General features: G+C 39.0%; 1 protein-coding gene across 32 annotated transcripts in view; it reads right to left on the reverse strand.

The window, feature by feature from the left end:
- Positions 1-1,498: 1,498 nt before the first annotated feature.
- Positions 1,499-27,844, reverse strand: part of Crem (cAMP responsive element modulator) — an 87,838-nt gene continuing 61,492 nt past the window's right edge. For 5 of the 32 annotated variants that reach the window (XM_036187715.1, XM_036187724.1, XM_036187717.1 and 2 more), the window contains 5 exons: positions 27,563-27,705; positions 19,262-19,450; positions 8,867-8,902; positions 5,805-5,961; positions 2,162-2,623 (listed from right to left, as the gene is read on the reverse strand). In XM_036187715.1, coding sequence (XP_036043608.1) covers positions 2,479-2,623; positions 5,805-5,961; positions 8,867-8,902; positions 19,262-19,450; positions 27,563-27,705 — 670 coding nt within the window. In that variant the 3' untranslated portion in view covers positions 2,162-2,478. Of the gene's footprint in view, positions 2,624-5,804; positions 5,962-8,866; positions 8,903-10,123; positions 10,199-13,052; positions 13,323-13,807; positions 14,841-19,261; positions 19,451-26,996; positions 27,706-27,844 lie in introns of those variants that run through there. The other 27 variants (XM_036187728.1, XM_036187722.1, XM_036187744.1 and 24 more) reach the window with 20 other exon arrangements.

Consider the following 27,844-nt stretch of genomic DNA (forward strand, 5'->3'; position numbering starts at 1 on the left):
TTTGAGTCTTGAACTGTGTAAGAGTAGAGGAAATGAGCTGAATACTGGTAACCACGCACTCATTCACTCTCTCTCTCTCTGCTCGTTTGTGGATGTGACTAGCTACTTCAAATTCCCGTTGCCTTGATGTCCCTGTTTTGATGGACTCTACAGCCTGGAATGGTGAACTAATATAAACCTTTTCCCCTAAATTGTTCTTGTCAGGGTATTTATCATGACAAGAACACCAAACCAGAACACCTCCATTTTGGAAGTTAGAGACAAAGAAAACACATGATGGAAGCAGCAACTGGGGCTACCACCCCTGTTTTTATGCTTCCCCACACTCATTACCAGATCCACTATCAAAACCGAGGTAGATGGGGCAGACTCTTAATAAATCAAAAGCCAACAACAGAAAATACAGTGGACTCTAGCCTATAGCACCCAGTCAATAACTAACTGCTAGTGAATGAGAGATGACATTGTATCATATGGTTAGGGCTTTGAGTCTCTTTATTATAAGAACAAACAAGCTGTAGACACTAGTCTAGTAATAACACAGCTATCTCAATTGTAATGAATTTCATCTGAATATTCCACATAAGAATATTTTATCATGGGGCTGGAGAGATGGCTCAGTCGTTTAGGATATGTGCTGCTCCTGCAGAGGACCTGAGTTCAGTTCCTAGCACTTCCGTCAAGGGGCTCACAACTATCTATAACTCTAGTTCCTGGGGGATCAGATGCTTCTGACTTCCTTGGGCACCTGCATTCACATACACAGACAACACACAAGCACATACACACATATAATTAAAAAGAAATAAATCTTTATAAAAGAATATTTGACCAAACTGGATATTGTGGCCCACATCTGTAATCCAAGCACTCAGAAGGTTGAGGCAAGAGAAGTCTGAGTTCAAGGCCAGCCTAGACCCACAATAAATGGACACAGCTGCATTCCAAAAAGCAAAACAAAGTTGATCCGTGATAGACTTCAAGTTGTTGTAAAATTAAAAATTAAATCTTGGATTGTTTTTCAAATTTTAACATACCTGAGGTTGCTAGCAATAATTCACAATGGAGGTTCATCAGCAGGAACTTTCCAGACCATCTGCAGGAAGCCTATACAGCACAAAGGCTGACGTCTGATCTCAGCCTCCCACCCACGTGTGGAACTCTGAGCCTTCCCTTCAAACACTGTACTCAGGCTGTTAGATTGCTGCTGACAGGACATGTGGCCTTGCACATGCCAGGCCAGTGCTGTCCACTGAACTCTGCTCCTAGGAGCTCTGCAACTGTCTTCCTGATGAAATGTCCCCCCAGTATTTGCAAGGCTCATGACCCAGTATAGCAATAAGTTCATGTTCCTGGAACTCACTCCAGATACCAAGACTATGTTGTCTCTTTCATTAGATAATAGTGAAGCAGAGGAAACTTCTGTAGGGTTACTTGTACTACATACATAGTAAAAAGCTGCAGTCAATGTTCAGATAGTTAAATAAACACCAAATACTACAAAGAGCAACCAACATGGTTCTATTGAAAACTGTCTTCAACTATGGCATTCAAGGACAGCAATACAATATTTTCTTTACAAAGTGACGATTATAAAAATCTATAAATGCACAAATTCATTTCTAGGCTATTCTTCTCACATAGCCATGTCATCAAGATGCACTTCCTTTCATTCTTTCCTGAGGTATTTCTGTGGTTTGATTTTATTGTACTGCTGGATGCACTGCCTTTGATCATCCTTTCCTAAAATGATTCTTAAAACCTGCAAAATTTTTATTGCATAGGACACTATTCATGACAGAGAGACTGGGAACTGCAAATACGTTGTACTGAAACAAGTCTTACAAATATTTCATTTTAAGAATTTGTTACATACATTTTTTTACAGTTTGTCTCTTCTAAAAAAAAATTGACCTTAGAGGTAAGAGCTAATTAAATACAATGAAGCATTTTAGGAATGTTAGATATTAGAAAGTCAGATGAATGATACAAAGGAAAAAGCCATAATTCTTGCCGGCTATATATTGTATTGCATTCAAAAGCAACTGTACATGCTGTAATCAGTTCATAGTTAAATATTTCTACTAATCTGTTTTGGGAGAGCAAATGTCTTTCAAGGTTTCAAGTTCCTCTATAAGCTTCTTGTTCTGAACTTCCAGCACTGCAACTCGACTCTCCAGACACTTTACATACTCTTTCTTTCGACGTCGACACTCTTTAGCAGCTTCCCTGGAAAAAGTAGAAGCAGAAGGGCAAACAAAACAGATGTTGCATGCTATTGACAACAGAGCAAGCTTGGTCATGTGAGCAGAGCTGCGCCTCAACCCGTGGGACAGTACGCCCAATTCACACCCTAAGCCAAAGTGGATTCTTAAGCAAGGGTTAAGAGCCATCTACAAGTCCACACGGCCATTAGGAGGATGCTGCACCGCCTGCCTCAATTAGAGTTCACAGTAAACAAGGTCCAGTCAAACACAGTTACTCTGCTTTATGGCAATAAAGATCTTTGAGGGCCTTGAGTTCCTCAATGAGAGTCTTGTTTTGGTTTTCAAGCACAGCCACACGGTTTTCAAGACATTTGACATATTCTTTCTTCTTCCTGCGACACTCCCGGGCAGCTTCCCTGGAACCAACACAAGGCAAATGACTACAGGAACAACTTCCCAGCACAATCCAGAGTGGCTCCGTGAACATCTGCCCCCCTTCTCCCCAATCAACAGCCAGTTGACCTGAGGACAGTTATCCAAAGCCACACAACAACTGCAGGAAACACGTGCCTTGTGTAGAACGACAGAACAACTGGAGAGCACAGGCAGCTTTACCCAGATAGTGTTCTCTTGGGGCGTCCATGCCATGCTAAGAACGACCCTCTGTGTTCAATCAACAACAACAAGAGGACCATGTACCTAGCGGAATCTCTATTAAGACATTTACAGATCCATTCAAGCCTCTCAGTTAATTTTTAGCTGAAAAGATACACATACTCATCACAATGAGAAAATTTCATTTGATGAAAACAATTAGAAGAATCCTATGAAACCTCAAATGCCAATATTGAACAGTTGAATGCTTCAAGACTAAATCTCAACAAAATATGATCAACCATGACTGCCAGGAACAGTTTTCTGAATAGAAAACATAACATTGATAAATTATAACAATAAATAAAACACACACATGCTTATGATACTGCTTGTGAAAATTAAAGAACAGAGTAACGTGACACAAAATTTAACAATGCAGATCATTTACACTCACAAGTGTCAGAATGCCACAATTAAAATTATAAAAAGGAAGTTGGCCTGGTGGCACATGTCTGCATACCTGGCACTTGAGCGGCGGAGACAGGAGAATCAGAGTCCAAAGCCAGGGGCTAGAGAGAGCAGTGGTTAAGAGTACTGAATGTCCTTCCAGAGGATCTGGAAGATTCCATCTCCAGCACCCACATAGTGGCTCCCAACTGTCTGTAACTCCAGTTCCAGGGCATCCAACACCCTCTTCTGGTTACAGTGACTACCAGGCACACTAGTGGTACACAGATACACATTCAGGCCAAACACCCACACACATAAAAAAAAAGTAATTAAAAAAACAAAAAAGGTCAGGGCCAACCTCAGCTACTTTATGAGCATAAGGCTAGCCTAGGGTATATAAGAGCCTATAATAAATAATAAATAAACAAATTTATGAAAATGGAAGCTAGTCGCTAAGAAGACTAGCCTATGCTGTTCTCTAACCACTTTCATTTAATGCACATTAAACACATTTTACAGAACTTTAAGCAACCCAAGGGAAAAGACAGACCAACAAGCAACCAAACAACTGAAACTAACAAAGACAAGTTAGTCACTTTCATGCATGATTACAGGAAACAGTAACAGTGCCCCTATTTTCTCTCCTTTTTTTCAGAGTGGGATAAGATGGCATAAACTTCACTTAACTCTCCACAGGAGAGGCCTCTGATAAAGCTTGATTTGGGAATGCTTGTCTCTCAGAAACTGTCAGTCACTATTGCTCAACTGAATTTCCCAAAGGCAATGTTGCATGTCTAAACACCAGTTGCCGCAATGCCAGTTGGCAATGCTAACCCCCAACCATGACACATGGGACAGACCCAGCCAACTGTTGTATTTTTAGAAGAATTGACTCTCATGGACTGGATTTCTGTGCAAAGCAAGTCAGCAGAAAAGGAATGTTGAAATCCTGATGGACTGCAGGAAAAGAACAAGCCCCATTTCCTAACCAAGAGTGATGTATGTACTCACTCACCCTGTGAATTCACCAAAGCTAGACAACTGGGTAATAAAAACTAAAACATGTAAAAGTATATGGAGCTTGACAGAGCAGTGTCACAGCAATCCAATGGACCCAGGGGGAAATGACAGCATGTCCAAGCACACAGGCCTGTCAGCTGGGGAATGGAACTCAATTCTTTTCCACCAAGAAACTGAAATTTATTTATAAATATCTATGTTTTCATCATTAAATAAATATGTTTAAATTCTAAAGCTAGAAGGAAGATAGTCTTCCTATACAAACATTAAATGAAAGTTTAAATACATGGCAGTGTTGTGGGGTGGTTAGCTTTTAAACTCTTGCTTACTGAGCTACTTACTATAAATATCCACACCCCCATCCTACACTGTGTGTACGATGTGACTAGAGTCAAAATATCCTGGGCCCAGAGTTTTAGTGATCGCACAAGTGGTTGGTACATTCCTAAGTATTCTCCGCTGTGGAGAACACCTGCTTCTTCTATTAATAACTCAGTTTGCAGGCTTGTATGTGACTGAGTCCATCCTCAGCATGGGGAGGAAGCAACAAAGTGAACTATTTAGGAAAAGGATAAAGCCCATGTGCAGCACACCTGCACCACCAGCGCTCAGGAGGCAAAGGGGGACAGGAGGAACACAAATGTGAGGCCAGCCTGGACCACACAGTGAGAGTCTCAAAGCCAAAGTCACAAAAACAGGAAATGGTGACTGGACTGCAGAGGAATAAAAGCTACTGCTGACCACTAGGTAGGATATAATTAAGGATCAAAGTCAGCAGGTACATGAGCTCACTCATGCTAACTATAAAACCTGCATCCTCTCCATGAAGTCCAGTCTGAAGCTTTCCGCCAAGGGTCTTTTGAGGTGACCCTGGTGTAAGGACAGAGGAAGGCTCAGAAAGAAAGAACTGCTACACAGCATACCCTACTTCTGGCTCCTCTGGCTCTTTGACCTTGGCCAACTTGCCACTTAACCATTTCCAACACTAGTTCATTATCTGCAAAGTGAGACAAGTAACCACCCAACCTCACAAGAGCTGTGTGACTGTGAGGAAACTGAGGGAGCAAGCATTTGAAACTGGCTAAGCAGATGCTGAGTCGCCAAGAGCCACTGGTGCTGATGCTGGCAGGCTAAGTGGTGCTCCTCAGAATCCCTTATAGCAGGGACCTAGTCCTAGTCAATGAAATATAGATAAAAGCTGCCAGAAATGTCTCTAGAAAAGAATCTTCTTGGGTTGGGGATTTAGTTCAGTGGTAGAGTGCTTGCCTAGCAAGCGCAAGGCCCTGGGTTCGATCCTCAGCTCAAAAAAAAAATCTTTTGATTTCCCTTATAATATAAAGGAATCTATCTCCTGCTTATGAAATGACCAGGAACTCACCAGCAGACAAACTAGCATCCCAGGTAGAACATGACACAGACAAGGAGTCACAGAACACTGAACCTGAGAAGCAGCTTAGCCAGAGTAAGTCATTAAGAGCACATGGCAGCAGATGGTGTTTCCCAGTGGTGCTAGATTACCCAGTACTTTACCTGTTTTTCATCAGCCTCAGCTCCCGCTTGCGAGTTGCTTCTTCTGCTAGTTGCTGGGGACTGTGCAAACTCCCTGGTGAGGCAGCCATCACCACACCTTGTGGCAAAGCAGTAGTAGGAGCCCGGATCTGGTAAGTTGGCATGTCACCCGTGGCAGCTGCAATGAAACAAGGTATTACAAGCTTATATCACCAATTCACAAGCTAATATTTTACACAATATTAACCTAGAAATGGTATAGTTTGTACATGTCAGTAGAGATTGTTTTGTAGAGGTAAAAGTGATTGTTCTTATTATAGAGGTCCTAAATATCAAGAATTTTATTTTTCAAATTGGAACAAAGCTAAAAGTACTTTAGCTTGTCCCTTGCATTTTAGAACATGTCTTAGCACATTTTAGCACTTTTTATCTCAGGCTAAAGCAGATAGGCTTTCCAACTACTGTCCATTTTAGCCTGTGCCAGTGATGTGCTGGAACTGTTCTTTCGGGGCAGGAGTGGAGGACCTTGCTCTGCAGAGTCTAACGAGTTTCACAACAGAAACATTTTCACTGTGGCAAGTTCAAAGATACCAATGTGGCCTCACTCAGAGGCAAGTTGGGAATAATGTTCACTAATGGGAACAATATAAAGATTATTACAAATGATGAGCATTTGAGGACAGTTGCTGCTTTTAATGGATGCTATTTAAGTGTGTAAATATATATGGACACTGATAGATAACATCTATTTATCAACCAGCTCACAAAGGTCCTGAACGTTAACATCTGGCTCTAGCAAGTCAGTAGAAGCCCGCTCTAGTATGCCATCACAAATACTCCAAGTAGGACACGGCCATCTTCCAGATGTTCCAAATGGGACTTCCCTGTGCCTACACCTGAAACAGATAGTCAAAGCCTTTCAATTACAAAAATAAGAAGAGGAAACAAGAAAAGGCAAAGGCAAAGGCAAGGGAAGGGATCTAACTGGCTATAGATTCAGTTAAAGATAACAGGAAAAAATGGAAGAAAAAAAGTAAAGCTCTTAAACTGGCTTCTTGAGGAATGTCCTAAATTTATTTTCATGACAGTTGGAAACACTGTGCACATGGAAATCTCATCAGATGTCCAAAGTTTAAATATTTAAGAAGAAAACAATGGATAAACTAACTTGTTAGCATCTTCTTACTCTGTTGGTCATCTTGTGAGAAGAGATAAGAGCTAGAACAGGAGGCCACAGCCCACCACTTTTTTTTACCCACAGCCAAGGAAGGAGGTAATAAGTCAGTAAATGCTGAAACAATGCCCCAGCTAGAGGCTGCCCTGGCTTCCTAAAGTCAGCACAATAACCAGTGACGAAGGTGAAGTTGACACAGCCCTGTGCTGGCGTCTTGCTGGCAGCCTGAAAGCACACCTGCTTCCAGTCGTTCTTTGAGACGACTCATAAACAAGTGTAAAAACAATACTAGAAATGTACAGAGTGGGTTAGGGCTCTTCTATCTAGATAAAGATAGCTCTTTTCTAAAAGAAAGGGAGAGAAAGGCAGGAAAGTAAAGAAGGAATAGTTTCACTGTACTTTCAATGTGTACATTGGCTATTTTCTGTTCTCATATATTTGTGAGAACAGGATGTAAAAAAGCTGCTAAAGGCATTCTTTTCATTTTTTTTAAGTGAAGGAGGGCAGAGTCATTTCACAGATCTAATGGACATGAGAAACAGTATTTAAAAAACAAACAAACAAAACACATTTTTATGTCTGCAGAAACCATAGCTGCCCTTGGAGAGCCAGACTTGGTAGCATGAGGGACAAGAGCAGTCCCAAATGAGGCATTCTTCAAACCTGTTGGGTAACAATTTAGTGGCTTTGCCTCTGCAGGGGACGATGAATTGGGTATATTAGTTCTGAGAGATAAGGGAAGCTTAGATCAACTGTGCTCCAGATGTGTATTCATTCTATTTTTTTAACATAAGCCCAAGATTACAACTCACTAGTTCAAACAAGAAATAGGAATTAGTATAAATTAGGAGTTAAAATAGATTCCTATCTCAACCCAAAGACCCTATGATACACTTCCATTGGTTAATGGATAAATTCTATATATACAAATGTAATCTTATGAAGTACACCAAAGTAATGGGGGAAAGACTTTTATTTTGAGAGAATCTAAATGTCAAATTTCTTTGAAACAAGTTATGAGATTATGTTTATCTTAGCATCAATCTCTAACACTATAAATTCAGTGGGAATTTCAAAGAACCATCCTACAGTCTCTGGTGACATAATTTTATCCATGCATTATTTATAAAGCCCAGCTCTGATTCCCATCTAAGTACTAACCATGTCCAAACTATTTTTGTAAGGGTTTTTAAGGTAAGATCCTGCTATATCACTCAGATTGGCACTAAACTTTCAATTTTCTTGACTTAGCCTAAGTGCTAGGGGTTACAAGCAGGTGCCACCACACCTGACTTTAGAATTTCATTTTAATTTTTGAGAATCCAATAGGTCATGTGTAGGGCTTAAAAATCATGACTGAAGATAAATAATAAAAATATGCTTGTGCTATAATAGTATACCCCAAGTTTATCTCGGGAAGGCAAGAACTTCTAGACAAGTCAAGAACAGTATCTTTTCACTTTATGCTCTGGAATCTAGCATACATCTTTGTATGCATGATGCTTAATGGGTTTATTAAGTCAAGTTTAAACTCCCTAGTGTATTGCATAGACATGCTGTCATCTAGAGTATTTAATAAGCTGTCTTCTGTGGACACTTTATTGTAGCTGTGTCTTTAACACAAAGATATAGAAAGTCCCATGAGATGCCACATGCTCATTCAATCTGGCATTTCTTGACAAAAGGTATTGTTTTCCTCGATACACTTTAGATATACCTAACACAGCAGCTTAGAGGCAGGGGGTTCTGATAATGTGTTTCCAACCATCTAACTCCTGGCATGAAAAACAATTCCTGGAGCTGTCAATTCTAATTACAAACTTCATACCTCACTTGCCAAGCTCTAACACGGTACAGCAGAAAAAGCACTGCTTTGGGGTCTGGGTTCTAGTCCAGCTCTGCCACTTACCAGCCATGTGACTTGGGGCAAGGTCAGTCTCCTCATCTGTAAAATGGGGATACATTATCTCATTTCATACTCACAAGAAACCCTGTAATGCATGTCAAAATGTCTAGTACAGTGCCTGGAACACAGTAGACACCTGATGCATTAGTTCCCTTCCAATCCCCTCCCTTCATGTCTGAAAGACAGTGTTCTAAATTACACTTACACTATATTTAGCTAAAAGGCTTTATAAAACCACCAATAATTCTTCCCATTAGACGTTCCCCTTCTAACAAGTCTGATGACCCAAAGTGTATGACTCCAAGTACTTAGGAAAAACAAGTCAGAGACAGAAGCAAAGACATAAGTAACAAATACCCCCAAACACCTATTCCGATAGCTTCCAAAGAGAAGCTTTCATCAACACCCCCAAAGGACCATCATTTTATTCAATTATTTTTTTATTGAGGTGCACATTGACTGAATATAAGGGGCTTTGTCGGTTTGCTTTGGTGTTTTGGGACATAATCATAATATTTCTGCTTCAGCCTCCAGAATACTGGGATCATAGACCTAAGTCATCATGTGTACCAAAGTTTCCCGCCTTTATATCACTTCACTGTGCACCACCAATCAATCTTAAGGGTACCTCGGTAAACAACAGGGGTAACTTAGCAATTATACTTGTAATGAGGCATCTTCCTCACCCCTCTCCCAATTTTCTTCCTCTTAAACAGCACACCAATGCTCCTAGTTCCCACATGAGACCTCTCCATGCCTGTGTCCCACTCTGTCAGAAATTTCCCTTCCCATTGCTCCTTTCTCTCTAGGAAAACAAAACCTTACACAAAAGTGACTAAGCAAGCAACGAGCATGTTCAACTGAGTTTGAAGTCCTATAACACAGAGACCATACAGAAGTAAGTCATTACATGTTTTCAGTTTAAGGCCAGCAAAACAGCTCAGGGGTAAAAGTACTTGTCATGCAAGTTTGATCCCCTGGTTTCTGAGATAGAAAATGAGAATCAATTCTTCAAATCTGTCCTCTGAAGGACAGATGCCATGGCATGAGTTGCACATGTGTGCACACACACCTGCACACATACACACATACACACACACACACACACACACACACACACAAACTAATAATAAATAAATTTTTAAATAAATATTTTTAGCTTTTATTTATTTGAGGTATAGTCAACAATTTAAAATTATATATATTCAAGGTATACAATATGATACTTTGATGAATTTATATACAATGTGAAATAATTACCATATTCAACCCAAGTTACACATAAAGGGGCTTCTTAAGTTGTTTATTCAATGAAAGTCTTAAAAGTCAGGAAATCTATGAAAAAGACAGGAAATTATGAATACTGAAATTCAAGATCCTACAGAAAGATTCTATTGCCTTATAAGAATAACAGTCTAGGAAAAAAAAAACATTTTGGTTACTTAAAGTGGTGCTAGCTTCATTTTATACATTTTAAAGCTATGGTTAGCATGCCATTATGAGCAATGCTACATTAGCATTTACCTATCAGTGTCAGGTAAATTTGAGAGCCGCATAGCACAGTATGAGCAGAACCAAAGCACTGTGAAGACGGGGGCTGCTTCACTGCTGGCCAGCTCTATAACTCAGAAGAGAGCCTGCCTGCTCTCATCTGCACTCACTCACAGCACTACTACCCACACAGTGAGTAGCACTTGCCCTGTGTCGTCAGTGAGCATGAATGTGAAGTATCTCTCCTTTTCCAGGGTTTAGCGTGGCTTCCGCCATGTGGGCCTCCAATGCATCCACCTGTATTTCCTTCTTCCTGTGTCTACTTTATAATCTGAGCACTTTGCTAGCTCATTCTCCAACTTGTATTTATGCTTACCTGTAATAAATATTTTTCATAGACATATATTTACGTAAATGTAAAAGTGTTAACATAGTTACTTTATTAGGCAATATGTTCACGTAGGAAATGAAGACAGGGAAAAGTAAAATAACTATCCCAAACAATGCATTAAAATGCATTCTCCAAGTGGAGACAACATCATAACTGTCCTATGAGCTTTAAGGCCTTATTGTACACCATGCAGGTCATTCTTCTACCTACGTCCAATGAAAGTATAATTTGCTTTAATGGCAACTTGAAAAATTAAACCCTAATTAAAACCATCCCCTTATGTCAAATTTTCCTAACAGAAATCACAAAAGTAGTATGTATTCCCTGCTCTCCTGTATCAAGTACTAACATACTATTTTCCAAATCTGAATAGTTGAAAAGTTTGTTTAACAATTCTGAAACCCCTCTTCAATATAACATATTACAATCCAGGGTCTAAGACAGGAAATTAGGCTCCTAATACAATCAATTATGAATAAAAACCAAAAAAAGGGACAATACAAATTTAAATTATACCCAACAGAATCAACAATATTATTTTTTGTTTTGTTTTTTGTTTTTCTGAGATAGGGTTTCTCTGTGTAACAGTCCTGGCTGTCTTGGAACTCTCTCTGTAGACCAGGCTGCCCTTCAACTCACAGAGATCAGCCTGCCTCTGCCTCCTGGGTGCTATGATTAGTCATGTGCCGCCACCACTCAGCAACAATATCATTTCTATATTGGATTCCATGACCCTTTTAGAGATGCTGCAAAGGTCTTTCCTGGACCAGTCATTAATATAAGAAGCCTGATTTATGTCTGGATCTCAGGCAAACACTATAGACCATGGGTCATAAAATCAATTTCATGGGTCAAGCTAACATGTAAAGCAAAAAAGAAAATAAAATAGAAAGAGACCTGTGTCTTTGTGTTACTTTTGTGTATGAAACTTGCTTTATATAAATTCAGAGTAAGACATACACACCACTGTGTCATGGTATAAAATATTGATTGTGGTCAAAGATTTTTCAAGTCACTGGTCTAAAAAAATGTCCTTGGCGTGACAACCCAGACTAGCCTAGAGCCAAGAATCCAAAGGTCTGGTGTAGCCTCTCTGCTGTGCTGCTGAAAATGTTCTTACATCATGTGCACTTTTCACTCATTAATAATAAGGTTGTCAACTTCATTTATTAGTTTCAATATGGCACTTTTTCAAATGTCACTATTACTGCGAGAAGTGACAGATTCATAAAAATAATCATTTCCAAACTACAGTCAGCTCTTGTGAAAAATGTTCTATATAGTTCAGCATTTATGAGTAAGTTTCAGTATTTTGAAATTTTAATTTGAAATTGTAGCTTAGTACTGATAAAAACAAACTATAGGAAGGAAATGCTTCAAAGATGATATATTCATCCTAACAATGGCTAAAGTTTTAATATAAATGCATTCCTTAATTATTCACCTTTAAATATACTCAGTATTTTATTTAACTACTCTAGGTGTTTTTATTACTATATTCTCTCCTGCTCTGACAAGTCAGGTGGTGAATAGAACTTTTAAAATAAAAAAAAAAAATCAACCAATAATTTTCTAAACTCACGCACACACAAAAAAAGGCTTTGGTTTTAAGATTCATGCTGCATAGTGGCTGGTTATTTTTGGTTCATCAGTCACTCCAGAGCTTCTGCAATCTATAGACATCTACAGCACATCTACAGACTTCACAAGACATACTGGCCGACCAAAACAACAGCTCCTTACAGACCATCTGAGAAACAATTCAATGCAAGCTGTTTTCTTGATTAAGACAACAGTCTTTTTTTCAATCTAGGATGAGGGCTGAGCCCCACTGACTCTGACAAGCTAAATTGTGGGAAAGCCATGGAATCCTCTTCATTCTTAATTCAGCTGCAAATTCAAAACTAGGTTACAAATAAATCCAACTGAATACGCAATACACAGACAAAGGTCACTGGTAACTGAGTCTTACAAAATCACCTATCTCTAACAAGGAAAGAAAACAAAGCTTAAATACAAGAGGCTGAGGAAACAATGGAAGGCAAGCACGTCCCTGACTGGACACTAGAGGGCACTCTGAATTCCAAGTTCCTATAGATCTGGCAAGCACCAAATCTCGGCCTAAATATAGTGCACTTGTCGCTAGGCAGGTGCAGGGGCAGCCTCTCAGGAGGCACGACCGTACCACTTAACTTGCCAGACAGCCCCTGAGCTGTGCTCATGCATGCAATCTTTCCAAGTGTCCTTATAAGTGTTCCCCCATCTTCAAGCAGATACCACAGGAGAAATGCTAAAAGTCAGACTTACGAGAAACGCTATGCGGTCTGAGGACGTTCCTGCAGCCAGAGGCGGTGATGAACTAGTTAACAAACTTGCGATCTGTCCGCAGCGCTTGACAAAGCAGAAAGGAACTGACTAAATCACAACATGACTCGGAGCTGACGTCAATGTGTAGCTCACTTGGAGTTTAACTTTTCCACTTCCCCGCTGAAACACGATTCCAGGAAATGTAATGACGTCAGCCCTTTGAACTCAATTAGCTGAAGAGCGGACCATTTTTTTAAAGGCAGGAGGAAAGAAATAGAAGGCTAGAAAATATCCATGCATAGCATGCTGTTTTCCCCTATCCTGTGTGGAGCTAGCTAGTACCTAGTATCTCAGCTGTTTACAACATGGACATCGGATATTTTAAATGTTAGCCAGATTGAATTTGCAACAGGTTGCAGATCAAATATTAGCTTATTTCAGTGAGGCAGAGCGGCTAGAGTGAGTGGAGGGAGGGGAAGAGAAAAGCAGGACGAGAGGGACGCAGATTACTGCCTTAGTCAACCGAGCTGTAAAGCCCCGAGTAAAGAATCGCGGTATAAAGAAACAATCACACTATGATGACTTAACAAAGTAGGCTGAATGTGCAGAACTGCACAGAAAGAAACTTCGTATGCATAAGCAACTAAGAAATCACACTTCCCAAAACACTTCCAAGTTCCTAAATACTCCTAAATGCTATATTAAAAGGAGGGGGAAATTGCAGAATTAATACCCCCCCCCCTTTAAGTTCTTACCAGTTTCGTCTCCGGTTACAGCCATGTTGGGCTTTTGCATCCAGTGGTCTTGTTGGCCGTACCACAGTTCAAAATAAAGTGTTCCAAACTAGCAAGCATGTGTAAGATAAGCAGGAGTACTGACATCACAATGACATCACCAGCCTATCACTGCCATCAATTTGCTTTGTCACATAGCAGCTCACTGAAACCAAAGCTCTGTAAAAACTTCCTGTAATAAACGATCCTAATGTTCTTGTTCCTCATTTTTTACATAAAAATCTTTTCACATGGGCTCTGGCAAAAATAAAAATGAAAAGTCACTGGGTTGTAGCTCATGGAGCTGTTTACACAGGAAGAAATGAGACCCATCTGTTTCTCAGAACTCAAAGAAGAAGTATTTAGAGATTCATATTTTGGGGACTAAACAAAAAATTGTGAATCAATACAGAATGTGTTTCACAGATATTTCTGAACTTCCCAAGCTGAAAATCTCCAGCCACCTTAACTCAGTTACACTTTTATTTGCTTAACCCTTTGCTACCACACCATAAAATCCAGCTACTCCCAGAGTGACCAGAACTTGTTCATTTCAACTGAAGTGAGTACATGCTGATAGTCTAGAAATTCCCTGTGCCAAAGCAGCAAGTGAAAGCACCATCTTCTTCAACTGCCAGATTAATGTGAACTTACTGATATTTGATCTTTTTGACCCATATAAATAGAAATTTGTGATTCAGTATACCCTGAAGTTTGATTTTTTTTAATTCATAACTAAATTACTACTCATAATTTTTAATGTCAACTTTTATTTGGATTACTTGATGAGACCTCAGCACATAAAAAGCTAGATCATTATTGAAGCTTTAACAATACCAAGATCAGACACAAAGCTAGCACATATTCTAAGGTATACCAGGCCCTACATCCTGGAATATTTTTTCATCTTTACTGAAAACAAACCCAACATGTTTCACAAGACCTTCTTTTTTGTTTCCCCGCAGTGGGTTGTAAAACTCCAATCTCCTGGGGCTCAAGAGATGGCTCAGCAGTTAAGAGCAATAGTTGCTCTTGCAAAGGACCCAGGTTCAATTTCCAGCATCCACATGGCATCTCACAACTGTCTATTAACTCCAGTTCCTGAGGATCTGTCACCCTCAGACATACGTGCAGGCAAAAACACTAATGCAAATAAATGAATCTTAAAAAAAAAAAAACTTAAAAAATAAAGTAAAATAAACCTTTGGGGGGAAATCCATTCTCCTGTACGATTAAAACTCAATCTGATTTTATATTAATGATGTGTATATATGTCATAAATGGTCAATAATTTCTTTTCTTTGTGACAGGATCTTACTGTGTATCCCTGGCTAGCCTGGAACTCAGAGATCTACCTGCCTCTACTCCTATGTGCTGGGATTAAAGGTGTGCACCACCATATCTGATGCAACAATTTCTTTTAGATGCTGTATTTTTACTTTGTTCAATTAAGCATGCTGCAGTAAAGGCAAGGACTTTATGTTTAGGCATGGATGAGGTGACCACATGGCTCAGATCACCCATATTTCTAATGGTTTTCTAGAGCCCTTGCAATGAGATCAGAATTGTAACTGATGATTAAAGAAGAATCAGCACAAACGTCAGTCTCAACAAGGCTCCACCGGGACTCTTTCCCATCCAGGTACACCTAAGGCTCTGGGGTTTAGAATAATATTAATAATCTCATTTCAAATTTCAAAGTTCAGGTTTATTTTTATTTCAATATTTCTTTAATCTTGTACACTGACAGTCAATGAATATTACTGTAATAATTGAGAGAAAAGCCCATGACATGACTCAGTGGGTGAAGGCATGTGCTACTAAGTATGATAACCAGTACTTAATCACCAGGACCTACCTAGTGGAAGGGGAGAACTAACTCCTGCAAGTTGTCCTCTGACATGTATGTGGCATGTCCACACCCACACAATAAATAAATAATGTTATTTTTAAAGAGGGGAATGGGTTGTTTCTAATCTGATTATTGCTATTAATCAAGTTTTAGTATAGCCCCTACACTAAACTGTTGATCAGACTATATAACAACATTTTCAGAGATAAAGACTTTTTTTTCTTTCTTTCTTTTGTTGTCTTCAAATGGATAATTCCAAGTGGTGGGATTATAGGCATGAGCCTCCACACCACTTCTATTTGGAAAATGTATATATTTATCACACGAGAGAGCTTGCTAGATTCTAAACACTGTAATGCAAACAGAACTTACCACTGAGGCAGGATACTGAGTGACAGTACATGTGATCCATTACCTGTGGGGTTGCCTAGGCCATATTTGGAAAGTCAGGGAAGTTTTCCTAGAGGAGGTGTTATCTAAGGTGAAACCTGAATAATGTATAGAAGCTGAGGGAAGGGTGCCTGTCAGGACAAGTAGATATGAAGGCCATGGAAAGGAAAAAGGCCTATCAGAGGAAATGAAAGATAGGATTACATGTCACCAGAGGGAATGAGGAGAAGGCTTGTGAAGGAGCAAGGCCTGCATAAGAGGAAGAGGTAGGCTACACAATGAAGTCTGGACTTTATCTAGCACATAACAAGTGTTCGCAGACATTCTGAGTGTAGTCTGGCACCACGCTACAAGAGTGAATGTGTGTGCAACCCCTGGAAATTCTAACCCCAATGCAAGAGAATACTGGGAGTAATTAGGTTCTGAGAGTAGAACTCTTCTGTGTGATGATTTTTTTTCTAATTAAAATACCCCTTCTTCTAGGAGGAAGATGAGGCCCATAGGATTCACCAGTAAAACAAAGTCTCCCAGAAGCTCCAGAAACAGCAAGATTTGAGTCCCCTCCTCAAGGTTATACAAAGCAGTAATAGTTGCTGAGCAGAGGAGACTCTCTCACCATAGAGCTGCTTGCAGAGTGGGTAAGGAGCACTAGGCCATCACCTGTGCTCAGATAATCTTTTCTGTGAGGCAGCTGCATTTGAGTCCCCATGCTCCTAAAGGTAGCCACTCACTTGTGTGGCTCAAATGTTGGAAGGTCTTTTAATAAAAGGTCTTTTTACAAGTGTGCTCCTGTAAGCAACCGTACCAACTCACTGATTGACCACGTCAGACTTGGGTAGAATCGTTCCTTGTCATCATTGCTGCCCCAGCCTGGGTTTCTAGACATTGTTCACAATTCCCAGGAAAGCTTTCATGAATGGGTTCAATGTCCTTAGTACACAAACCCTAGAGAGCCCCCTGGCCTTTCTCAGCATGTAAGGAGACAGGGAGATGATGGCTAAGTGTGAATCAGGAAGCAGTACTCCATAGACACTGATTCTTAGACTTCCCAGTCTCCAGAACCATAAAAATATAAATGAGAATTATGAAAGCATTCCAGTCTGTGGTATTTTATCTCATCTTGAATAGATTAAAGGGATCTTAGGTGAAATTTGGGGGCATACCATTTTAACCTGCACAAACACAGACACTCTATATATAGAGAGTATACTATAAAAGCAGAGATGGTGGAGACATCTAGTTTCTAAGAAGTATTAATGGCTCCCAGCATCATTAGAAAGAAGGTGATGACAAAGATCTGAATGAACTGAGGTAGTGTTCCCCATACTGAGCCAGGAGCGCAGCCTGATCAAGAGTATTGAAAGGTTGTCCTATAGCTATCAGCTCCAAGCAGGCTGTCTGTTGTGGTAATCCAGACCACAGGGAAGCTGCCTGAACAGGATGACAGTAGAGGGTGGAAGAAATGACAACCTTCTGATATAACTATTGGGAAGAATCCATGAAGGGGCTTTGCACAGAGAGGGATAGGAGTGTGAAGAATAACTCCTGGGTTTCTGGCTGAAAACAATGGGAACAGAGAGAGCCAAAGGGGAGGCTGGGAAACCGCTTCGTCTGGGAAGCACTTGCCCCACAAGTTTGAGAGCCTGAGTTTGGTTCCCAGCACTCATGAAAAAGCCAGGCTGGGTGCATGCCTGCAATCCCAGCAGTTGGGAGGCAGAAACCCACCCAGACACAGATATGTATACATGTATACACCACACAAAAGTAAAATAAAATAGTTTAAAACTTGTGAAGAAAATGATTTTTAACCCCCAAAGTATAAAACTTAGATGTGTATTATATAAAACATGAAAAAGTCTAAAGACATTTTTGAAAGTATCAATTTTGCATATTTTCCATGGAAAACAGGTGACAGGAGAAGAAAAGACCATTCATTCATTTAGACAGACAAGGTTTAGGAGCATAGGAAAATTTAATGAATGATAAGAAAAACATCAGTGTGTAAATACTATTTTTACCCCATAAAATACCACCTCTTTTGTTCTTTTTGGGGGATCATTGTTTTATTGTTTGGTTTAGGGGGACAGGGTGTCACTATAGAACCCTGGCTTGGGAACTCATGTGTAGTCCAAGTGGGCTTAAAACTCAGAGTAGCCAGGCAGTGGTGGCACACCCTTTTAATCCCAGTACTCGGAAGGCAGAGGCAGGTGGATCTCTGTAAGTTCGAGGCCAGCCTGGTCTATAGAGTTAGTTCCAGGACAGCTAGGGCTGTTACGCAAAGAAACCCTATCTCAAAAAACCAAATACCAAAACGAAACAAAACAAAACAAAACAAAAAAAACATCTCTGACTCTGAATGAAATTAAAATAATGTATAGCCCAGTTTTAACTCAACTCACAGGCAACCCTAAAAACTTATGGCTACATCCTGTCTTATTTCACTACAGACTTGTTTCATAAGACCTAGAATGGAGACCTTAAATACTAAGAAGAGTATAAAAGATATGAAAATTGGCACTCGTTTTTAAATGAGTTGTGTAAAAATTAGACTTGAAAAATAAAGTAGGAAAGAAGAATAAACTGAAGACATCACTGGCTATAAACTTAAATATCCACATAAAAGTTAATAGAAACATATTGGAGGCCAGTGAGATGGCCCAGCCAGTAAAGGATTTTACCATACAAACCTGACATTCTGAGTCTGATCTCCATAACTCACATAAAATGTGAGATGAAGAAACTGACTCCTCAAAAGCTATCCTCTGATTTCCACACATGAGCACTGTACACACACACACACACACACACACACACACACACACACACACACACACGTACACGCACATGCACATGAACAGGCACAGTAATAATAAACAAAAAATTTTTAAAGTAAAAATATACTGAGTACAGCATGTGACACTAAATGAAAGATAATTTGCTTAATTTAAAAATACATTCATGTTTCCATCTCCCATTTTTTATCATGCTGCTCTGAAATTATCCTTTCTTCAGAGTCAGTGAGAAGCATACTTTAACTTCTTTGAAGTATAAATATTTATTTGAACTTGTGAAAGTGTCTAACATCCCTCCTAAAAATCTACCCCTGTATATTTCACAGCCCTGTAGAGAGACACTAAAAGGTGAGACACAGCAACCCACGGGTACTCTAAATGTATTAGATTAATAAAATATACCTTGAACAACAACCTGGCTGCCTGGGACAAAGAACTGCTGTGTGCCATCGGCTGATTGTGCTGCATACTGTACAATTGTAGCACCTGGCGGAGGAGCTCCTGAATTTGTCATTGTTAATGCCTGGAGTCCCTGAACACCATCAGATCCTGGGTTAGAAATCTGGATTGTTCCACCTTGGGCTATAGCAACTTAACAGAAAAAGAAAAGAAATATTAGAGAATTCTGAGTTATTTTAATCCTATATTGGGAGAATATAATATATTCTATATACTTTTTTTTAGATTTATTTATTTATACAGAAGAGGGCGTCAGATCTCATTACAGATGGTTGTGAGCCACCATGTGGGTGCTGGGAATTGAACTCAGGACCTCTGGAAGAGCAGTAGGTGCTCTTAACCTCTGAGCCATCTCTCCAGCCCTATATTCTATACACTATCATTACTTCCACAGTTACTTTTCTAAGCGGGACTAATAAGGAACATTAGCTTCTTCATCATGGGGCGAACTTTATAAAAGATTATCAATACAAGTTATTTTATTTTGGTTTTTGCTGTTGAGTGTATTTTGTATTCAGAATTTTTTTTTTTTATTATTCCTTGAGTCCACAAAGTTTTCCTTCTAGGTATGTATTCCACTCAATTATTATTTTTTTAATGTGTACGGTGTATTGCCTACATGTATATCTGTGCACCACATGCACCCCTGGTGTTTGTAAAGGCCAGAAGGTGCACTGGATCCCCTAGAACTGGAGTTATGCCATTGTGAGATGCCACGCAGGTGCTGGGAATCTAATATGGGGCCTCTGGAAGAGCAGCTATTGAGATACATAGTCCAGCTTTGAAGCATTACTAATTCTTTCAAATATTTTTGGTTATAAACAACATTCTTCTGAGAATTAGGAAATGGTCAGTAACATTTCCATTGGGTATGCAATTACATTAAGCATGTACTTTAAATCACCTAGCTAATTTATTGTCAAATGAGAGGCAGTTTTAAGAGCTGAGGGTGTCTGCAGCTTAGTGGTAGAGTGCATGCTCAGATCATGCACTAGGCACAGGATACAATCCCAAACATTCACAGAAATGAGGGAAAGAAGGAGGAAGGAAGGGAGGGAGGGAGGGAGGGAGGGAGGGAGGGAGGGAGGGAGGAAGGAAGGAAGGAAGGAAGGATCTTGTAACTCTAAGTTAGTTAATTGAAGGTTTCAAATTCCAATCACAGAAATTGTTTTAACTTTTCAACTATAAAATATCAGGCTTTTGGAGAAGTTATTAGAATCCTGAGGTAAGTACCAAATTATTTTGTTTTTTTTTCCCTATTTTTTCTTACTTTCTTCTTTTTTAGTATTTTTAAGTAATTCTTCTCCTAAATTTACAGCTAAAACTTCTTTTGTTTTCATAATATGAACAGATTACAATATTAAGGATCTGTCATTTTATTTTCTGGTGAAACAAAAATGTAATTAAATTGAAATACATACAGAATTTTATAAACAAAATTGAAAATACTTCATAGCAGTTGGCTCTGGTACAAGCTACCATGCCAGACATAGGAAACATTTCTACTGATAAATCTCTTTCATTAGCCTTTCATAATTTATACTGACAGGGCTTCTAATTTTAGCATTATGAAATGCTAGAGGCTCTTCCCATTCAAAAGAGTATCTACTATTGGAGAATAATGGTTAATGTTTTCAAAGATTCTGGAAATGGGCTATCTGTAGTAACAGATTTAAGCAGGAACTTCTAAGGAGCCAAAATATCCAAAGATAGAATAATTTGCTTTTAATAAACATCAATAAAGATAAAAGTAGGAAAAATAAGATATGTCTAAATGAACTTGGATTATATATTTTATTTTAGCCTTTAAAAACAAACAATAAACAAAACCTATCAGCCAGGCAATGTTGGCATGTGCCTATAATCCTAGCATTCTGGGAGACACAGCAAGACCGCCATGAGTTCCAGGATAGTCTGAGCTATAGTGAGACCGTGTGTGCTGAATGAGCAAAGCCACTACAGAAAGCTTCCAACAAATGTAACAGTGAAAGCTAAAATTTAGTTGTTGTCCTGAGTTTTTGAGTTGGGGTCTCATGCAGTACAGGTTGTCCTAGAACTAGAAGATGACCTTGAACTCTTGATTTTATTGCCTCTATCTCCTACGTGCTGATTGGGATAACAGGCATACACTACCATGCTCAGCTGTGAAGAGCTATTTCTGTCATCCATTTCCCCTGCCCATTGATCTTTTGAGCCACTACTGGGGGCGGGGTGTCTGGAGTTTTCACAATTGAATGGTCACTAGTAATCATGAAAATAAAGTATCTGTGTATCTCCCAGTCATTTTACTCTGGGGACCTAGGCTTTTAAATTTTTAAATTGTATTATTCGTGTGTGTGTGTGTGTGTGTGTGTGTGTGTGACCTCAGATACCAAAGGAGGGTGTCAGATCTGCTGGAGCTAGGTTACAGGCAGGTGTGAGCTGACTGAGATAGGGGCTAGAAGCAGAGTTCAGTTCTTTGAAAAAGTAGTAGGTATTGCCAGAGGCATGATCTCTCCAACCCAGATCTAGCCTTTTTAATGCTTTCCTGAAGTGACTCATACAAAGGCATAAGGGCTCCTATCACTGAAATTTACATACTTGTTAACAAAGAAGAGTCTATACTGGTCCATAAATATTGACTGAGACTCAAGCAAATGAAAAAGTGTCTTTTAATTTTGACTGTACTTATTTTCTTATATCCTTAATAACATTACATAGAATAAAATGGTACCAGATAGGATGACAAAAATTATCTGCTAGTCCAAGGCAATAAATCCCAGATACTTCTGGGACACAAAACTATGCCAGAAATCTGTTACTTCCATTACTCACTGGCATTACACAACTTTCTATGAAAGTTATTAGTATTATTAAAGGAGGAAAAATATCATTTATGAGATGAAGATTCAAAACTTTTAGTAAAAAGATACTTGTTTTGAGACTCATGTCTCAGCCTGGCCTTGAACTTAATATGCAGCTGATGATGAACTTAGATTTCTGATCCTCCTGCCTCCACCTCCCAAGTGCTCAAATTAGTGGTATATATAGCTACTCTTAGTTTGAGGCTATACTGGAGATATAACCAGAGCTTTATGCACAATAGGTGAGCATTCTACCAACTGAGCTGTATCTCCCCAAGCCCAAAAGGCAAATTTTAAGTCCTATATAATTGATAAAAACAAAAAAGATGAATTTAAAAAGTGGAAACCTGGCCAGGCATGATAGTGCACCCCTTTAATGCCAGCACTTAGAAAGAAGAGAAAGAGTTAGGCAGATCTCTGAATTCGGGGCCAGCCTGGTCTACATATTGAGTTCCAACCAGAGCTACATAGTGAGACTGTCTCAAAAGAAAAAAAATTGGGCCGGGTGGTGGCGGTGCATGCCTTTAATTCCAGCACTTGGGAGGCAGAGCCAGGTGGATCTCTGTGAGTTTGAGGCCAGCCTGGTCTACCAAGTGAGTTCCAGGAAAGGTGCAAAGCTACACAGAGAAACCCCATCTCGAAAAAACAAAAAGAAAAAAATTTGGAAAATTGGGAAAGTTTCAAAGCAAATGAGTAGAGTGTACTCAATATCTGAGCTCTCGTTACTCGATTCATATATATTTTTTGTTCTAAACATGTGCATAGAAGTAATTCAAATGCATAAGCATGTAAACATTTAAGTAAATATAATTCAAATCTACTCTAATTTCAAATTGTAACTGAAAGACTCAAAACTGAAATTTCACTACATTAATTTTTGCTTGTTTTGTTTGGGGTCTTGTTTTTGTTTTCTTTGATACAGGATTTTGCTGTGTAGCCCTGACTGTCCTGAAACTATGTAGGCCAGGCTAGCCTCAAACTCAGAGATCCATCCACCTCTGTCTCCTAAGTGCTAGTTTTCAAGGCATGCTGTGCCACAATGCCTAGCTCCACTACAAGAAAAAAATAAAATAGCTTTTTAAGACAAGGTCTCACTATAGAGCCCTGGCTATGCTGGAACTCACTCTGTAGACCAGGCCTGCCTCAAACTCACAGAGATCCACCTGTCTCTGCCTCTGAGTGCTGGGAATAAAGGAGTGCACCACCACTGCCAGGCTACTATACTAATATTTAACAGGACAACAGGAGTGGGGCAGTGAAGGCGTAGAACTCTCAAAGCACAAGGCCTTGGTTTGATGCTCGGCACTGGAACTGGGGTGTGGAGGCAGGAGAGGAAATGAGAAGAAAGAGGGACTAAATCCTGTGTCTTAAAAGCCAGATTAACAGAAAACGACTAAATCACAGTTACTGTGTATGAGAAAAGAAATACAAAGGTCAAAACAACATATTTACATGACATTAACTACATAAATAATTTTGAAAGTTACTGGGGGGATGTAAGCCATGTCATTGCAAAGAATATAAAAATATAGTTTCTTTAGAATGTGTAAACCAGTTGCCTTTATGAAAGCAGTGTTCATTCATATGAGCATCCTAAAGTTCTAAATTCTCATATGTATATTTATGAAAAATGTCATAATGAAACCCATTATTACATATAATTAATATAAACTAACAGAACATTTTAATTCTGGGTTCTTTCAGCAGCCCACAATACCCAGACTTGTCTTTTAGGTGGATTTAGTTTGACCCACTTACCTTTCATATCCAGAAACAATGAGTCATAGAGACTCATTCCAATGAGGTTCTTAGTAAAATATAGTAGGAGAGAGGAAAAAAATGGGACATCTAGAAAGAATAATGTGAAGTCTTAGTGACAGCCTTTCACTGTTAAAGGAAGAGGTTGGGTGTAGCAGAGTATGGGTTTAATTTTTTTCCTCAGAGGACAAAATTTATTAAATTAAAAACCTTTAATCATTTGGAGCTAGAGAGATAGCTCAGTGGTTAAGGGCACTTGGCTGCTTGCATAAGACCCAGGTTTGAATCTTAGCACCCACATGACAGCTCATAACTGTCCGTAACTCCAGTCCCAGAGTTCTGATGCCCTCTTCGGTCTTCTCAGGCACCAGGGATACACATGGTGAACAAACATACACTCACACAAAGCCACCCATACACATAAAATGAATAATTTTTTAAATTTCATTTAAATTTCTTTAAGACATTTAATTTTCTTTTCACTTTTGCTTTTATGAATTCACTGTGTATCTTAAATGTTTCATGCAGCTAGCAACATTCTTTGCTAACACTATCTTAAATGCCATCATATGGTAGCTTATCTCAGGATACTCCCCTGAGGTATAACAGATTTCCCTTGACCAAACCAACTGACCATGGTGCTGGAGACTGAAGCCAAGGCCTCCCACATACCAGCTAAGTGTTCTCCCAGTGGACCATACCCCAGCTTCCTCCATCAGAAAACAAACTCACTGCACGGATCTGTGTTCCCAGCAGGCTCTGCAGCTGTAGCTATATAGTTAGTGCTGTAACAATAAATCCTTGCCTGTTTAAGTTTAAATTTTTTAAGTTCTATTTTTAAGTCTACCTATTTTTCATGTTCCTAGTGAAAATATTTAATTTTTGTGATAAATAGTAAGCAAAAGCTAAGGATGTAGCTCAGTAATAGAGCACTTATCTAACATGTATAAGGTCCCAGATGGATCTCAAGAACTACCAAAACTAAAACAATAAGATCAACTACCAACAAATATATTTCAACTATTAAAAATATGACTTTGAGCTAGGGAGATGGCTCAGTGGGAAAAGCACTTGCTGTGCAAACATGAGGACCTGGTTCCCCATCTCTCATATAAAAGCTGGGCATGGTCTTATGCATCTGCAACCCCAACACTTAGTGGAGATGAGTGAATACTAGAGGCTCATTGGCCACACAGTCTTGCCAAAATGGTGATCTTCAGATGAGACCTTGACTCAAAATATAAAGCGAAGAAGCCATAGAAGAAGACACCTCATGTTGGCCTCTAGCTTTTATACATGCATGTGTAAGCAAGGGCACCTGTGTACATATGTGCACACATATACATACATATACAGAATACTTTTAATGTAACTATTTTTATGTGGGAGAAATTAAGTAAATATATTTTTATTTCCTCAATTTCAATACTCATGTTACAATTAAAATTATGAGTGACTCAAAACAATGCATAGAAAAACATACAGAAATTCTAGTCAAACTTCTAAAAGCCAAAGAATGCTAACAACTGTTTCTATTATATATTTATGTATAACATAAAAGCATCAAGACACACTAAGTTTTACTTAGTAAGAATAAGATTAATTACAATGGATTTTGTATGTATGAAAAGGTGTAATATAAATATAAATGTTCTCTAGTTGAAGTATAGAAATTATTCTTGTGGGACAAACAAGCAAATGTTGAATTTCTCTACACATGTTGTCTAGTTTTGCCTGGAACTCCTGATTCATCCCCTAACCCTGTATCTTACAACCAGTGAGCTTACATGCCAAGTGTGGAAGCTGGTGCCAGGAGCACAGGAGTCATGGCACAGAAGCTCCTTGAAAAGAAAGGGTTTAATGCACATTGAGATTATCACAGCTAATTTACACTTCTTTGTCTCCTCCCAATGTTTGCACATCTTTTTCTTCCCAGTTTGATCTATTATTTTCTCTTGTCTTCACACAAACCCCACAGTTTGGCCACTGAAATTATTCCCACCTCAAAGACTAAAACCTGAGACACCTCTTGACCTGATTATTAAGTGAACAAATGCAGACACCAGAGTCCTTCACCACATCCTCTCCAGCTTCAACATTGTTTTAGCTTTCATTTCACGATGTCACATTTTTGTAGTAATAACCTCAGGAAATTAACCCACAGCATCAACTTCCCTATCTTCTATAAATAGATCACTGTTGCCATGTAGTCCTACGTAGTATCAGACTAAGCCAGAGAAATGCCAAGATTACAGCCTCTTAGCTCATTCCGAAAACTTTCAAAAGTTTTAACATTCTTTCAGCAGTGATTATCAACCTTTCCCTGTCATAGCACAAACAGAAAACAATACTATCAACAGCCCACTGGGTAAATAGGCAGTTGCTCAAGGCTAGGGCTCAGTCAGGAGGCTCTAGCCTCTCAGGCCTGCCAGCCTGTCTAGGGAGCAAGGGCTGAGAAGTTCTGCCCTCCTGGGACCTAGAATTGTACTACAAAGGTACACAAGCTGGCAAGCTCTGGTTTATAGCCCTAAAACATTCACCACTAGTCCCAATGAACCAAAGAAACATAAAGATGGAAGCAAAAGGTCATTTTGAACATGCGCATTCAGCATCCTGTAAAGAGTGTGGACAAATTACATGAGAGTATCTACCCAAAATTACCAAAGGGATTTAATTTAATATTGCAAACATCTATCAACACAGGAGGAATTCTAAGAAACAAACAACAGCAAACCCTAAAGAGTTTTCCATACACAAAAGAAAATAATAGCATGTTTTAGCAGCCAACCCTTGAGGCTTTGGGGGTATTAGTACGTTTTAAGAGGAAAACTGAGGAAAACTGAAAATGTGAAGTCTTCACACTTTATTTGGACACAGTATTTAAGATCACACAACCCCAAGTACCCAAGCAGCAGTTCCTCTGCCTTCCCCCTTTTCCCTTTAATTTTGCTTTCTAGGTCTCATGGTTCATTATTTTTGTTTAGCAAATGTCTTTGACATGGAAAATGGGAAAATAATTAGTGCTTTAGTTAGAACAAAAAAGCACAGAAGTAACAATCCATTGAAATGCACAAGACTAAATGCCAATGTATCTGTTTATTAGAGCTTTCAGTTGGTAAAGTTCAAATAAAATGATCTATCCAATTGCTACAGTTTGAAAGTTAAATCACTTTTGTTCTTCTAGAAAACCTGCAGCACAAATTAACAGAGTAAAAACAAAATTACATTTAAAACACAACTTAGAAAACATAGTTACCTCTTTTAGATTAAGTGCAATTTAAGTTCTTGGCAACAAAAGCCAGCAACAATGAAATACAGACATTTATATCATGAAGACAACAAAAACAAGAACTTTAAAACTTCTACTTGAGATGAATATAAACATGCAAGTAGAAATCCCTCCCTTTAACTTTTAACCACTTATCTTTCTTATCTTCATATCTTCAGCAATAAAGACTTTCACTTTTCAGCTGCCAATAGAGATATCTTATTTCTTTAACATGTACTTTTTATTCTATGACACACAGTTGTTAACAATGCACAGTTGTTAATAAAGCATCAGATGCCCAAGCCCACACTGCTTCACTGTAACTAGGGAAGACTTAAAGCTAGCACTGTGTCTATGGAATCATAGCATACATACTGTATTGCCCCGTGCTAGTCTGATATATGCTAGTTGGTACTGCCATGGTAGCAATGTTAGGTGGTGTTCCTTCTTCCTCTGATTTTTCTTCTTCAATCTTGGGAATACCAGGCACATCAGAGGAAAGTTCATTCAGTATTTTTCTAAAATACAATTTGACAATATAAGCAATTAGTATATAGAAAGAAACAGACAACAGAAAAGCTATAAATAATTATTTTGCTTTATAATTATTGTACCTTTTTGGGTAGCAATATTCCAGTAGGAAAGTTAGTTAACTCA

This window comes from Onychomys torridus, chromosome 5 (assembly GCF_903995425.1).
Source record: "Onychomys torridus chromosome 5, mOncTor1.1, whole genome shotgun sequence".
Taxonomy (NCBI): Eukaryota; Metazoa; Chordata; class Mammalia; order Rodentia; family Cricetidae; genus Onychomys; species Onychomys torridus.